At 41.3% G+C, this 16,319-nt stretch overlaps 1 protein-coding gene across 6 annotated transcripts in view; it reads left to right on the top strand.

Moving 5' to 3' along the window:
* The first annotated feature begins 1,266 nt into the window (after nt 1-1,266).
* NFIA (nuclear factor I A) overlaps nt 1,267-16,319 on the top strand; it is a 418,368-nt gene continuing 403,315 nt past the window's right edge. For 5 of the 6 annotated variants that reach the window (XM_010591225.3, XM_003411049.4, XM_064282053.1 and 2 more), the window contains exons 1-2: nt 7,212-7,553; nt 12,990-13,521. In XM_010591225.3, coding sequence (XP_010589527.1) covers nt 7,527-7,553; nt 12,990-13,521 — 559 coding nt within the window. In that variant the 5' untranslated portion in view covers nt 7,212-7,526. Of the gene's footprint in view, nt 2,375-7,211; nt 7,554-12,989; nt 13,522-16,319 lie in introns of those variants that run through there. The other variant, XM_023549533.2, reaches the window with a different exon arrangement.

Below are 16,319 nucleotides of genomic sequence, written 5' to 3' on the forward strand. Positions count from 1 at the left end.
GGAGCCTAAAACTTTCAGGGGTCCAATAATTTGCCCAAAGTCACATGGCAGAGCCAACATTAAAGCCTAAGTTGGACTCCAAAGCCTATGTTATGTTGTTATTGACTAGATGGAGATAAAAAAAAAAAAAAAAAGAAAGGGTCACTTTGAAAATGGTGCCAAGCTACCACATTAAACTGAGTTAATGAACTACAGACAATGCACACAAAACTCACTATTATCAACTACTAGCAAGGCCTGGCTTGCTTAGCATTGGGAATTACTCAGACCATGGCATCTACAGAGCAATGCAATACAAGCTGATACCTCTTGTGTATTTCAAAGTCTACTAGCTCTTGATAAAACATCCTTCCATTCTCACAATAGGTTGATGTCCTGTTTTACAGGTGTTATGTAACTGCCTCAAGGTCACACAGCCTAGTTGAACTATGCCTAGAACTTTTTGGTTACTTTGAACTTTTTTTTTTTTAAGTTTAACCACTAAATCCTATCATGTGTATTTCAAGCATGAAAGTAGTATGCCAACTAGACGTGTATGCTCAGTGAAGGAGCCCTGGATTAAATGCCACTGACTTTCTAGAGCAAGACCATACCTGAATCTATAAGGGGCAAACTAGAACTACAAAGCTTGTCTAACACCAACAACAGCCACAGTGCACTAGCTCCCTGCAATGCTGCATCAGTTACAGAGTTGTAAAGTGCAAGGCTGAGGCCAAAAATGTGATTCAAAATAAAATGTGTTAATTTCCACTAACCTCTGATTTAAGTGTGCAAGGTTCTGAAATTAATTAGGAACCTTCACCAAGGACAGGGAAGAGGATCAGACAACTGTCAGGCTGCTTCCTAGACTTATTGGATAATTTTTATCAGGTGAGCTAAGCACATATTTTTCTGTTAACTCAGTTATTCAGCAAAACGTTCTAAGCTACATAACTGACGCAAAGCAAACAAATTAAAACAAAACAAAAACACCAGGGCCGGGTCACTGACGCTTTCCATTTAAAGGGATACTCCCTCCTTTTAGCTTTGTCTCCTGCCCTCCCCCGCACTAAAGGCTATGTTGTTGGTTTAAAACAAACACATAGAACATTGACGTTGAAATATTCAGATTTTGTGGTCTTAAAGAAAGAGTCTGGGTTAATGAAATGAGATTACCCAGTGAGGAGGAGGACCCAGCGTTCCAAAGACTATCTTTAAAAAGCCTCCCCTTAAGTCATCCTTTAAATAGCAACTCTTACAGACCTATGGGGGGGGGGGAGGGGAACAGGGTTGTGCTAAACTTTGTGGAACCCAGGTTTTGTAAGACTATTGACAAACTAGATGCTGGCAATTAGAATTTCGCCATATTTTTTTTTTTTTTTTTTTTTAAGAACTGCTTTATTCTTGAAGGAGCCCACCTAACAATTTTATATTTAGTCAGGGTAGAACCTTTATATCACTGCTTTATTTCTCTGTGACATTTGCACTTGCTTGATTTAATACGCTGAAGGGGATCTTTAACTCTTGGTCCACACCAGTGCAAATGAAGGTTAAATCTCTCGCTAACCATCATGAACTAGCCTAATCACTCACAAGAGGCTCTGGAAAGAAGAAACCGAGAAAGCAGGTGTGCAGACTTGATTAAAACGTGCAAACCCGCACAACCGCAGGCGAATTACTACAACTTCCCAGCAACTCAAAACCGGCCGCGAAGTCCGCCTGCAGGGGAACTTCCACTGCGCCAAAAACACGATCCCGCGAGCGGGGCCTAGTAACACAGGGGCTTTTCTTTAGAACGGAGTCCCGACCGGAGCTTGCGCTGAATGCCGGGGCTCCCATTGGCCGCGCGCCGTGTGGGAGGAGGAGACTGGCGGGGAGAGAGACGGGAGGAGGGGAGAAAGGGGCAAGGCCTTTTCCCTGCCCCTTCCCCGGCCCCCTCCGCAGGCAGCCGCCTTTGCAAGCTCCTGCGTGGTTACTATGCAAATTGCAGCGATTGCGGAAATAAACAAGGGGGTAGGGAGAGGAGAAAGGGACTGCGGAATCGATTGCAACTTCTGCAAAGTCTCGTACAACCCAAAGCACACAAGGCAAAACCAGAGAGAATCTGAGAACCCGAGTTGGATGGCTTTCAAAAGAGGAGAGAGAGAGAGACAGTGAGAGAGGGAGAAAGCACGCATTGCAATTGCAAAAGCCTTCTGATTTGGAGTTAAAAAAAAAAAAAAATCTCCAAGAAGCCTGCAATTGGCCAACAGCTTTTTAAAAAATCTCTTCCGGGTTTTCAACGGTTCCAAGTTTATTTAGATATTTTTTAAATGCAAAAAAAAAGGTGACAACAAATGAAGCAATTCGTCTGAGCATTTTAAAGTTTCTCACGTACTCTTTTTACATTGCAATGGTACGTGGTACATTTTAAACTTTCTATTTTGCATTTATACGGTGTGCGTTTTATAAACAACAATAATCGTAGAATGGTCTTGTTTAATGGTTAAGACTTTAAAATTTCTTTCGCTTGCATATGCATTTAAGTGATTGCTGGGTAAATGTCTATTGTGACGGTTTTGCTTTAAAGATGTAGCTTTGTGGATGGCTTTTTTGCTATGTGCATCAGAGACCGGGTTTCCTTTTTTTTTTTTTTTTCGGGATTTGAAAAAACTGCTGAGCTTGACGGATTTTTTTTCTCCTAGCGTTTGCTCGGTTCCAGAAAGGGAGAAAAAAAATCTTGTACGTGCTCGGTTCTGTAAAAAGACGTCTGGCCTCAGCAGTCAACCTAACCCGAAAAGAAATGTCTGGACCCAGAGAATAATTGACGATTCGATCCCCTAATCAATGGGACAAACATGGGAGATTGACAAAAGCTTTATCCAATCATAAGGAAGCTTGGGTGTACAATGGTTCGCAGCAGCCAGAGGGGGCGGGGCAGAGGACATCTGAAGTTCTCTGCGGCTCTGAACGGGATGGTGTCGTTCACGCTGTCAAAGCTGCAAACTCTTCCGGATTTAGCAAGCACAATAGCAAAGAGTTTTCGAGTTTAAGAAACAAAAAAAGCTGATTGGAGCATTTTGGATTAATCTTATGCCCTTTTCGTTGCTCTTTGGAGAAAGTCACGAAAGTTCTGCTACAGAAATGTTTAGCTTTGTATTATTATTTTTAAAATTGGAAAAGTCGTCACCTGTTTTGGAAGGTGAAGGTGAAGTTCGACTTCTTTAAGAAATGTGTGGCTTTAAAACGTGCCTGAGTTGTGGGGCTGTAATGAGCTTTGGGAAGTAGTATATTGCATAGTCAGCATTACAAAAACCCTCACCCTGATTATCTTAGAAGTTTTGGCGTTTCAAGTACTTTGAAGGAATGTGGGAGCCTCTCTTCTTGAACTCTGAACAACAGTTTTGAGAGAAAGAATGTTTCACAGGTGGACTGACAGCTGTTTTATACATTTGAAAGGAAGGGGAGGACAGGAGGAGTGGTTTTTCTTGGCTTTTCTTGAATTCTGCTGTTTTAGTATATGGTCAGTAGCGAATAGGACAGTAAGACTGGCCAAGTGCGCTTTTCTCTATGTTACCACAACAACTCTTGTGGAGGGTGTGAGTGTGGAAGATTGCTGACTCGCTAACTGTGAGCTGGAGTCTGGCCTTAGACAAGCTCTTGACACCAATCCAGTGGAAACCAACTGGAGTAGCTTGTCTTGGAGACAGTAACTGGCAGTTTCTTAGTAAAATATATCCATCTCCTCCTTCTCTATGAGTAGCGTAGACACCTAATTCTGTTGGGAAGTGAATGAAAAATAATATGGGCTCTTTCTCATCTTTGGATTACATTCCCATTAGGCTATTTCCCAAGGTTTTAGGCCTTTGGATCAAATCTGGTTTGGAAATCTGATGTAAAAATCTACTTGGATGCTCAGTTCAGCAACATGATTCAGTTTAAGACTATATGCGTGTAAAAACAATCTTCACACAAGTAACCAACAGGGGGAAAATTAGGGAAGAAAAATGCTGGAAAATGCTAGTTAATGAAGTTAGTCTTGGTAAGAACTACAGATTTAATGGTGTTGTCACTTATGATCCCAGTTTTATCTTCACTGCTTTGGGCATTAAAATTTAAATCATATTAATAAGATCTTCCTATTAAGTAACCTTCTAAATGAGAGGTATTTGAGATGTACATATAAGTGAAACCTTATTGACGTAATTTATATATCTAAGAGGATTTCACTAAAGCTGGCAAGGTAACGTTTCTGCAAATAAAACACAGTAAATGCAAGGCTGGGCTCTGTGCCAAGAAGAATACGGATAGCAGAGAGCATGACAGGAGCCTCCTTTGCGCAGAGACAATCCCATTTCAAGGCAGCCTCCTAGCACTTGAAAAATAAATGATTGGAGCGGTTATTTCCAATAAGGGGTTTATCCTTCCTAACAATAGGTCATTTATATGATTGCAGTAAACTAGTTTTCCTACTTCACCTGTGTTTCCCACTCTGTTCTACTATTCTTTCTTCCCTCCTGCCTCCATCCCTGCCCTCTCTCAAGTGTCTTACCTTCTTCGTGAACTCTGGACAAGGGTTTACTTTTGCAACTTGGGAAGAGGAGAAAGAGTTGGAAATGTTTTTTATCCCCTGACTGCCCTTTGAGGAACATCTGTTTCTTTGTGTGTGTGTGTGTGTGTGTGTGCGCGCGCGCGCGTGCGCTTAAATTTGTGCTTGTTGGAGAGAAAGTTACCAGAAGCCTTTCTGTAACTGTAACTCTTCTACTGTATTTTTCTCAGTTTTGTTTCCAAAGGCTGTAGTTGGAACTCTGCTTTGTAGTGTGCTTCCCCCGCCACCCCTCCTCCTCCGCGGGGGAGGGGAGCAGGAGCTGGCGGAGATAGGAGAGAAAGCAGGAGCGGATGTGAAGGGCTTTGGTGCTGAACTTGGATCCAGCCCTTGCCTAGAGGGCGCAAACAATCGTCCCATATCCAAAAGTCTTACGAAGGGCGCCAAAAGTTACTTAAGATAATAGTGCTAACCGCAAAAAGCTGGAAATCGCGGGCACATCGACTGCTGCAACAAAAGAAGTTTTTAAAGTAGAAATATCAGCATTAAATTACTTTTTCCCATTAAAAAAAGGCTATGTGCCAGTTTTTTTTTTTTTTTAATTTTTTTGTTTCCTTGAGATTCATCTAAAAGTAAGAATCTGTGCTGTTTTGGAAAGATACAGATGTGAAGTGTGTCTTTTAATACAGAAAAGGAAAGATTTTAATCTATTCTGGAAGACAGTTTCCCATGGGTACACACTCAGGAACAATAGCTTCTCACTGTGCCTCAGTTACATGTTGGGACTGTCAGCCAGAAACTTCTATCGAGGAAACTTGGAGCGCGTTGAAGTTATAGATCCCAGCAAAGGTTTTCGTGGCCAGGGATGTTTGTTTCTGCTACTCGGCTGAGCTTTTAGGACATTTCTTCCCTACTGAAATCCAAGAAGAACCAAGGAAAAGCAGTAGTTTAGGACGGATAAAAATAGGACTCTTATTAAAGGTTTAAATCATTATTACCCCTTAGAAAATAATCTGAGAGATTTCCTAGGATATTAAGGAGAGGGGGTGAGAATCTTCTCTTGAGCATTTGGGAATTATTTTAGTAATAAATACATAAAGAACAAGCACAGAAATAACTTTAGACAGATGCAGATTACTTCAGAAGAGTTTATTTTGCTCTTCCTCCAGTAGAATATTTCTTACCCCTCACTTTTTTTTTTTAAATAGGTCTGACTGAGAGTGGCCTTAACACATCACTTCATCACTTCACTCTCACTCGCACAGTGGGCATTCCTATAGGATTTTCCTCTATTCCGCGAGACCCTCTAGTTATGTAAACTCCATCCAGGTGCAGATTTCCCTGTCTGTGTGCCAGTGTCTTTCAATGTGATACCCTCCTTCTTCCTTTTGGAATTTTGAGAAGGGTTTGCAAATGTTGCAGGCTACAAACTGGAATGAGGGAGAGGAGGGAGAGTTGGGATGAGAGTTTCTAGGAGGGAGATATACTTATTTCCAGGAGAGAAGAGAGCCTAGAGGAAAAAATATGAGGTTAAAAAAAAACTGGAAAAGCAGGCTTATTGGCAACTTGCCAAACCCTAAAAACCACCCCCCTTTTCTGCCAAAACAATACTTTAGCAAACTTAAAATAATTGCAGGAAGCTCTTTTCCATTTTAAGAACTATTACCTGGGGGAGAAAAAAGGGGGATTCTTAAAAGGCACCTTTCCAGAGGTGCCGCCTTGAACAGGGAAGGTAATGATAGACTAAGTCCAGTTCTGGGCACGCGTTTGTGGACCATGATATGTCCCTTCCCTAAGGGGACACCCCTTTCACAATTTTTTTCTTCTTAGGAAGATTTTTCTTTTCTTGTTGTTTCTGAACGTGATAGAACTTTTTGTATGGCGTCTGTGTTCAAACCCACTAGTTTCACAGTCCTGGGAGGGAGAATGCTCATTAGTCTCCACCTCCTTTTCTCCAGACACCCACCTCCCCAAATCCGGTGCATCTTCCGTGTGAAATGATTTCCCCGTACCCCTGCTTCTGAATGCCATAGGACTGAAACTGTGCAAAGTTTTCAGGATTTTGTGCATAATTACGTCTGCCGACGAATCTATTCCCATAGAAGGCTTCGTTGGTGAGATTACAATGCTTTGAGCTATACCGCATTTCAGAGGGAAAAAAGTTACCTAGGAGGTCTGATTTTTAAGAAATTTGCATACATGCAAATTTGCCTCCTGGCATTCTCCTTGGTTCTTGATGTGCCCACACATTGGTCCCAGGAATGCAGGGCAACCGGGTAAAGTTGTCCAAGTCCGCAAACGAGGTCCGCGAAGGTCTGCGGCGGTGGTTGGGGGATGGGGACAAGGAAAAGTAGTTTTGTTTGCTTAAGCACATCCTGTGGCAGCCTATAGCTGCCCGGGAGTACAGACTGTAACTGCTCCTTACTGCGTTACCCAGTAATGCGCTGGGGGGTGGGGGGGAGCGGCGGCGGTGGGGGGGCAGAGAGAGCGAGCTAGAGAGCCAGAGGGAGCGAGAAGGAGCGAGCGCGCGCGAGCGGCCGCGGAGGCTCGGGACCGGGCTGGCCGCGCGGCACCGCAGCCGCCCCCTCCCCCACACCCCCCCCCAGCGGCGGCGGCGGCGGCGGCGCGAGCGGGCGGCGGCTGTGCGGTGCGGTGCAGAGCGGAGGCGGAGGCGGGCGCGCGGGCAGCTCGCGGGCACCCGGCCGGGCTGGCGCGGGAGCGGGAAAGGGTGCGCTATGCCTTTAACGCCCGCGTACAGTAGACATGTATAGTGGAGTGTGGGGAAACTCTAGGCGGGGTTAAAGTTCAGCTCATGGAGCGGCAATAGCGCTGGCTGGCTGCAGTTGAGCCGAGTTGGAAATGTGAACGCAAGAAGCAGGCTTGATTTTTTTTTTTTCTCCCCCTTTCTCTCTCTCTCTCTTCCTCTCTCCCTCTCTTTCTCCTTTTGCACCCACACTCACGCACACCTCCAAACCACACACCCAGCCGCACACACACACACACACCCCACCGCACAGCAGTTATGTATTCTCCGCTCTGTCTCACCCAGGTAAGTAGCTGTTTGGATGCAGAGGGTGGGGGGTTGAGGTGGTGGGGCCCGATTTGGGGCTGGGCACGGGGTGGCTGGGCACGGGGCGCCGGGGACCGTCGCGCCGGCGGGGCCCGGGGCATGTGTCTCCGTGTGTGCCCGGGTCTGCGCGTGTTGCTGTGTGTGTGCGCGCGTGTGCCCGGGTGGGGGAGAGATACTGCTTTTAGAAAGTAACTTTGTTTCCATGTGGGTGCATTCCTCTTGCACGGCCATTTGTGTGGGCACATGGCTAATGGCGCCCTCTTATTAATGGTTTAATTAATATCGGGACGATTTCGGGCCGAGGGGCGGTGTTTTCGGACGCCCCGCACGTGTTTCGGCGGGTTGCAGACCATGACACGCTGAAATCTGGACTCAGCGTTTCTGCTTCCGAGGGGAGGATTCCTGTAGTTCCGCGGCGCCAGGGGGAGGGGGCCGCGGACCCAACGCACCGCACTGCCGGCACACTCGGGGCAGCTGAAACCTACGTGTGCGGGAGGCACTCGGGTCCCTGCGCAGGCGGCGCGGCCACCGGAGCCGCCCCACAGCCCCCAAATGCGTCCCCAAACTCTTACTTTTGTTTATTGTTTGTCAGCCTTCGGGGGTCTGGTCGGGGGAGGGACAGGGACCGTTGTGCCGGGCCCCAGCCCTGTCCCCGACAGTGCGTCTCGGACGCGGGCTAGCTGCGGCGACCCGGCCCCTCGACTCCGCGGTGCCGGACTGCGGGGACGCGCGTCCCCCGCACCGGCCGGGTGGAGCCTGCAAGCCCGCTCGCTTGCCCGCCTGCCCGCCCTCTCTCTTTCCCCGAGCGAAAGTTTCGGTGCCGGGACGAGCCCACGCTGCGCAGAGCGACGAGCGGCGGAGGCCGCGGGCCGCAGGCCGGGGAGTGCCGGGCGGGCGGAGTTGGGCTCCCGGCTGCGAGCCCAAGCGGCGGCCCGGGCTAGACGCGGCTCCCCCGCGGCCGCCGCCGCCGCCTCCTCCCGCCGCCGCTGCGGCCGCCGCGGCACGACTCCGACCGCTCTGCGCGCAGGAGTGGGGCAACTTTTTCCCTCCGACTCAACTCGCAGCGTGGGTCTCCCTCGCCCCTCCCTTCCATGCCCTTCCTCTCCAGTCCTCCCTTGTCTGCACCACCGCCAGGCAAAATATTGCTACTTTGCGGCTCCAAATCAGGTCCCCTTTGAATATATTATTTATTTTCTTTGACAAAAAGGCATGAAGTCAAAGTGATTTTGCGTTTTAAAAAACGGGGGGAAAAAAGTGTGAGTCTTCATACTGCTTTGGTGCATTTCGATCTATCATTAATCATCTAGATGAAGTTTTATGCTTCAAATAAAGTGTTTATTCACCACTCCCTTAAAAACCTGCTACCAGTTCTTTCCTTCATTTAACAGGAGATAACGGTTTAACCGGAATACTTTCTGGGAGGCTAAAAAGTATCAATAGTTTTTCCTCTGCTCTCTGGATTCTGAATTTATTTCCCATATAACATCCCCTCTTACTGCAATATCTTTAACAGTAATAATACTGGCTATTTGATCTCAGAAGACTCTTAAATGCATCTTTTATGTTGAAATGGTCTGTTTGGGATTTAGGCCTAGCATTAATAATGGATAGCAGTTGTTTTTAGTTATTGTAAAAGTTTTTTTTTTTTCGCCTCCCCTAACAAACTTCCAAGGTTCCTATTTTAGTAACTTGTGAAAGTATGGAATGAAACTTTTCCAACCACTTTTGGCAAGGTTCACAATTGCATATGGATAAGATGCAAAGTGCAAGATAATTTGAATGAGTTGCCGACTACAGTGAAAATGCTGAGATTCCAAGACTGAAGTTCTAGCTGGCAAAAGTTTGTGACACTCAGAACTTGTAGATAATACCAGTGTGCTGCAGTAGCGGGAAAGAACCCCAGCAGATACATTAACCTCTTCTGAAATGAGCTCTGAGAAGATAAATTTATATTTTGGGATCGTGCATGTATGGGGATATCTGTGTATCCATGCAGGCCCAGGTCATAGGTATTTAACAAAGTTGGCTTCTCAGGGTTCATGAGCTATTATCACAGTAAGAAAGTTTTTTTTTTTTTTTCCCTTATGTCAGTGGGTTTGATGTATTCACTAGGCCTTCTCCTGGAAACACTACTAAGAGAAACAGTGTATCAGTTTTTGAAGAAAATGTACACAAAATAGTGAATGAGGATTCATACATTTTATGAGTTCTTCTTTTAAAATTCGGTTTACAATTTATTTAACTTGCTGAAATATTTATAAAGCTTTAGGCCAGTTTTATAAAGAAAAATGTAGGTAGTTTATTGCTCATTAAAAAAAGAAACATATTGGAAGCAGAGTATAAGTACTCTAAATGGAAGGACAGGGTCTATTTTACTTACATACAATTTTTAAAAACTTTATTAGGAAAATGCCAGGTATCTTATTTCAATCCATATGGACATAACATAACCAAATCATGTACCTGGCCGTATAATGATAATCCAGCAGAAATTTATAAGAAGTAGTTTCCAGAAATATCAGGATTCAGTGGCTCTTAAACTTGGCTTACTTTCAAATGTTTAAGATGCTGATTCAAAATCATACCACTTTTGAAACAGGTTTTCAGGTTTGATTTTATTGGTGGTCTGTAACTTTCTCACTGAGTATATATATAAAATATTATTTGTTTTCTGTTGAGTATTTTGAACTATTATGGAGCTTATGGCAATATAAACAGCAACATGGTTTATAAGTTTTTTTTTTTTAATTAAGGGAATAATTTATGCTATCCCTGGACACTTCCTTTGAGCTTAGTGATATTCTTTAGTTTTGATGTTTTGGAATATTTCTAATCATCAGTTGAGAAAGATATACTTCAAAAAATTAACTAGCACTTTAATTATGCCTGAGTGAGTAAAGTTACACAAAATACTGTGCACTTTTGTTGGCACATTCTTGAAACCTGTGGGGAATAATAAGTTGTAAATACTTTTGATGCAAAATTGAGAAGTTCGATTATTTTTAAGGATTAGTTGACATAGGTGGCCTTGTTTAAGGTTCTTCATTATGAGTTATATGGGCATTTGGTTGCAGGTAAACAAACTCCTCTTGAACAGAAACGAACACAGTTTGCAGGTTTTTGAGCAGCATATTAGGAGTATCTTCGAGCACTTAAAATGCCATACTAGAGTGTTTATTTAAAATGTTTATTAACATTAATAAAACTTTTTAATAAGATCAAGTTTTAACATAAATATGAATTACTTGGAACTCAGTTATTCTTTGCATTATAAAATGGTGTTGAGACTTCAAAATGAAATCCTTCTTTTGGTGAAAGCCCACTTTGTAGTTTAAGGTAGACTCCAGGAGTTCTCTGCATAATACCACTGAGCCTTGCTCCCCAGCATGTCCTGTATATAAGAGAAAGTCAGTCAGTGTGAAGGACTGTTTCAGACATAAAATGTATGTATTTTAGAGCATTCCAAGGATGAGCTCAGAATTCAGTAATGTTTAAATGCTTTGCGGTGTGGCGGATACCTTCGGAGATAAACTGTGACTTGACAAGTCCCCCCACCACCACCACAAAAAATTTCCCTCTCCTAAACTAAGGGTAAAAAAGACTCTAAACATCAGAACATTTTTAAATGTTAATGGTTTATGGTAAAGAATAATATAATTCTTGTCATTTCTCTCCATTTCCCCTCCGCTTAAAGAATGCACACGTTATGAAAACTGACTTCTCCATTGGATTCTTTTACTGAAAAAGAGCCGTTTTCAAAACTAAGCTTGAAACACAGAGCCTGAACCTTGTGCAGAGAGGAAAAAAATTAAATGTCAATTATTGAAGTGATTTATTATGTATTATGTTACTATATACTTATTTTTTTTAAACTAGTTATACGTAATGCTTAGGTGATCAATTATAATTTACACTGTTTTAAAGGACTTCACACTTAAATATTTTATCAGTTTTAACCTCTCAATGTAGTTTGCATTTGAACTTTTAAAAATTTAATAATTGCTTTAATAGTAACTCTGTTTTGGACATTACAGTTACTTGTGACTCCAAAATGTATATTTGGATGGATATTACAAACTGAAAAAGAATGTATTTTATAACATCTGCCTCTCCTACATCCTTTAAAAAATGTCATCAAATATCTCTTTGGTTTTCTTATCGTTATTTATTTGAAAGTAAATAATTTATCTTTTTGGGGAGGTTGTGCGGCAGAAAGAAGTTATGTAAGATTAGTGTGGGTTGGTTAACCAAAAGTTAAATGTAGTCAGAAAGCCTTGTGGAGGTTACTGTTTAATTTTTCATTTAATTTTAAATTTATGTTTCCTAAGAAAATGCCGGGTATAAAAATCAACCATTTTGAGTAAAATAGGAAGCATAATTTAAATGGTTTAAATTAAATTTTATTTTCAAATAACTTGGATTTTTAAGAGGCAACTGTGAGAGTTTTTCTGGAGTCTCACAAGCATTGAATATACCAGGTTCTCCATTTCCCTTTGAGAAAATATCTGAAATATTATTTCTTTAACATTAAATAATTATTCTGTTTTTACGGATGATTACTGGAGGATTTGCACAATCATATCAGTAAATTGAATGTATTTAGTTGCAACAGTGTTGTCACAGTGATGCATTCTGTTTACTATCTGGCATGTACGCTTTTCTTTCTTTTTTTTGCTTCATTCCCATAGTATTAGCAATTATATCTTGAACATAGATCTTTAATTTTAGTCTAATGAATATCAAATTTATTTCTTGTTTTGCGTTTGGACCTGTCAAATTTTTCTAAGTTTTTGAACATAAAAAAAAAAAAAAAAACCAACTGTGATATTTAAAAGAGGAATTAAGATATTACCAAGATGAATAAGAAACAGATCAGAGCCTATGTGCGATATTTTTAGAGGGAAAGTCTTTGTTTTCATTGATTGTAGAGATGAATTTTGCTCTTAGATTTCCATAAACATTGACTGGCATCTAAATGTTTCAGATTTGCCAATCTGGCGGCTGGGCCCTGGCTGTACTACAAGTAGTGAGGTCAAGGCTGGAGGAAAATTAGATATGCCTTCTTTGAAATAGGGTTAAGATTATATGTTGCTATTAGATAAATTTCACTTGCAATCTAAAGGATTTGGGAACTAGGCCCAACAATAGAACTTGGTGCACTATGTTGAACATATCAAAACATTTTTTAATTTTTAGCAGTGTTTTTCATTTTTCAGATCATGAGAAACGATACTGATGGATTTTTTTTTCTTTCCCCCAACTTCTAGTAGGGATTCTCGGTATGATTTTGATAATGTAATACTTGAATCAAATTTCAACTGAAATGAGATTTTTTTTAAGGTGACCATTAGAAGAAACGCTATTTCTTTTTGTTTTTATTATATTCATATTTTTATTTTTATTTGTTGTCCTTAGGATGAATTTCATCCTTTCATCGAAGCACTTCTGCCCCACGTCCGAGCCTTCGCCTACACATGGTTCAACCTGCAGGCCCGAAAACGAAAATACTTCAAAAAACATGAAAAACGTATGTCAAAAGAAGAAGAGAGAGCTGTGAAGGATGAGTTGCTAAGTGAAAAACCAGAGGTCAAGCAGAAGTGGGCATCCAGACTTCTGGCAAAGTTACGGAAAGATATTCGACCTGAGTACCGAGAGGATTTTGTTCTTACAGTTACAGGAAAAAAACCTCCATGTTGTGTTCTTTCCAACCCAGACCAGAAAGGCAAGATGCGAAGAATTGACTGCCTCCGCCAGGCAGATAAAGTCTGGAGGTTGGACCTGGTTATGGTGATTTTATTTAAAGGTATCCCGCTGGAAAGTACTGATGGTGAGCGCCTTGTAAAGTCCCCACAGTGCTCCAATCCAGGGCTCTGTGTCCAGCCCCATCACATAGGGGTTTCTGTTAAGGAACTCGATTTATATTTGGCATACTTTGTGCATGCAGCAGGTAAGTGCGATGGTGAGAAGTTGTTCTACTTTCTTGCCTGTGTTTCTTTTCTGGTGACCTTTGTTTATGGTGGACCATTCCTGAACTCCATAGGTTGCAGGCCACATAAATAAAGACAGTGTGGTTTCAAAGATAGAGCAAAGTCAGAACAGCCAGAAGCCTAGTGTTTAGGTACCACCTTTGTTCAGGTGGAAAAGTAATAGCTTTGAAAGAATTCTCACTAAGTGATTTCTTTTGGTAAGTAGTGTTATCAGAGCTGTTGGTAATCAGATGTATATATGTTTAGGTCACATTTTTTGATGATGGATGAGAGGCGTTTCATGAAAATCCTTGTAATAAAGAGTTTATTTTAACTGGCAAGTGAGCCAGCTAAAAAGCCTTTAGTTTGGTAGTGAGGCAATATTTTTAGTTGCTTTTCTTTTGGGAGTGTTTTTAACCTACTGGGGCCTTTGAACCCCTTGCCAATTAAAAAGAAGTGGGAGGTAAGGTTACTATCAAATTGCTGATCATTTATGGAAAAAAAAATTCATATACCAACTTAGTATCTTTGAATTTAAGGATTTTTAGTATCATCTAAGATACTAAGGGAAACAAAGAAACCAATTCAAGTAATGGGTGGAGAGGTTAATATGAAAAGCAACCAATCTGTATAGTGCGTGAACACGTTGGAAAACCGATATTGGTAATTGATTTAGTGTGTCACTCTGATGGTTATAAAATTCTTTATCGTTTCAAGGCTGTTTTCAAGGCCTGTTTTTACCTGTGCCTGTTATTTAGAATAACATTCAGGATAAAACTATTGAGAACCGGCTAAAATAATGCATTTTTACTTTATTCCTGTAGTCTTGTTTTAGACAAAAGACTCATTGTGTTATGTGAAAGCTCAGGTCTTGTGTAACTTGTTGACTTTTTATATGTACAAATCGGTCTAGCTAGGCTATCTTCATGGCAGTTACTTGAGCCAGATGGAAGAAATAAGGTTGTGGAACGCTACCAGTAGGTTGTTTTGGGGTTCATATACTTATTTTTTCACAAAGGAGAGTGAAGATGATACCTGTAAAACCAACTCTGCACTAATGTGCAAAACATTTTTAATTCTAAAAATATTAGATATTTTTTAAAAAGTCAGCTGATACTATATTTCTATTATTTTTCTCAATATATGTTTTGGAAAGAGAACTTTTGTTATCCATCTGTCCTTACATAAGAAACTGGAGAAATTAACTTTGCAAGCATGTCACATCATTATTTGCATTCTGTTGGCAGGGGGTAGACGCGTATTTTAGAGGATGTGACCTGTAAGTTTTTCAGATATTCGGGTTTTTGGAAATGTGTACTTAATGTCTAGAAGTGCCTGTTGCTTTAGCCGGTTCTGGGTAGCATAAATTAAAAAGCAAGACCTCTCAAAGATGTCTAAAATGGAACAAGCAGCCTTCCCCTGCCTTAGCCCTATTGTTCGTTTGTTTTGTCTATTGAAAAAGCAAAGTTAATTTTTTTTCCATTTATTTGTATATGTAAGTGGAGATTCTGATTGAGAAAGACAAGGTACACAAAAAGTGTGGGTGTTATTAGTGCTTTCATGGAACACTCTTTGAGATCTTATGTTTATCTTTGAGATATTTAGAAAAGTAAATAATTTATAAATTATAATAATAAAGGCTATTAATTGTCCAGTGCAGAAACGCGAGTGTACCAACAGGTGAAGCAGATCATAGTGTGTGCTACCTTTCAAGTTAACATGTAAATGACATGCTGGTTTTCTCATCAGGGTGAGCAGTATCCATTCTAAGTTTTTGACTTAAATATTTCCTGTACATTTAAAGAAATGCAGTATTTCTAGCTGTTCCCATTAAATGTATTCTCTTTCGTTGTTAATGATGTGTTACGCTTTTGCTCCAAATCCTTGAGTGAACACAGTTGCTGGCTTTTTCAATACCTGAAGGGTTATGTTGTTAAAATGACATTTAGAAGATTGCTTAGGAGAGTTAGCATCCTTATTGCTTATGAAAGATTTATTGACAGCAACATGGATCAGACTACCTTTTGGTTTGGTTTTCCTGATGTATCCCAGAATCCCTTGTTATGCCTGAATGCCAGCCAAGTGTTAGGCCATTGGTTTTCACGGGACCGCGGTAATGGCTGCTTCTCCGTGTGCGCAACAGGAAGATTGCAAAAGAAAATATTAAGGGCTTTTTGTCTGAAAATATTTCATATTTGAGTTAAGAGATTTAGAGACCTGTTATTTGTGGAAGGGAAGCTGCCAATACAAATAGGAGGTAGATCGGTCATACATACATACAACTGATTTGACAAGCATCTGATATAATACTGAAGATTTGTAAACACTAAACAATGTTTTTACCTCCTTAAAAGTTTTGAGAACTTGCCAGTATTGGCAGGAGGCAGAGACTCTGAAACGTGCTTCCAGATACGTGCCAAAACCATTGTGGCCTTTTCACCTAGACTGCGTTTCTTTTTTCTCTTTCTCTTAAAGTAATTGTATTTTTTTTTCCTTCTGAAACGTGTTTTCTTTCTAGATGGCCACAAAAATGGGATCTTTTCCTTCTAAAAATGTGTGCAGTAATTATTAATGTGTAGGCTTCTTCTTTGGTAGGAATTCGAAATCTTAGCATACATATAAATACTGCAAGCTAATGCAGAATCAGTTTTTTTTTTTTTTTTGAAGCGGTGGCGATTTATTCACCATTTATTGAGATGCCAAAATATAATACATAAACTACATTTCAATTTTTTCCTCCAAATCAAGTGGTGTCAGAACTGTGTGAATTTTTGCCGCT

The sequence above is a fragment of the Loxodonta africana genome, chromosome 3, assembly GCF_030014295.1.
Source record: "Loxodonta africana isolate mLoxAfr1 chromosome 3, mLoxAfr1.hap2, whole genome shotgun sequence".
NCBI classification, from domain to species: domain Eukaryota; kingdom Metazoa; phylum Chordata; class Mammalia; order Proboscidea; family Elephantidae; genus Loxodonta; species Loxodonta africana.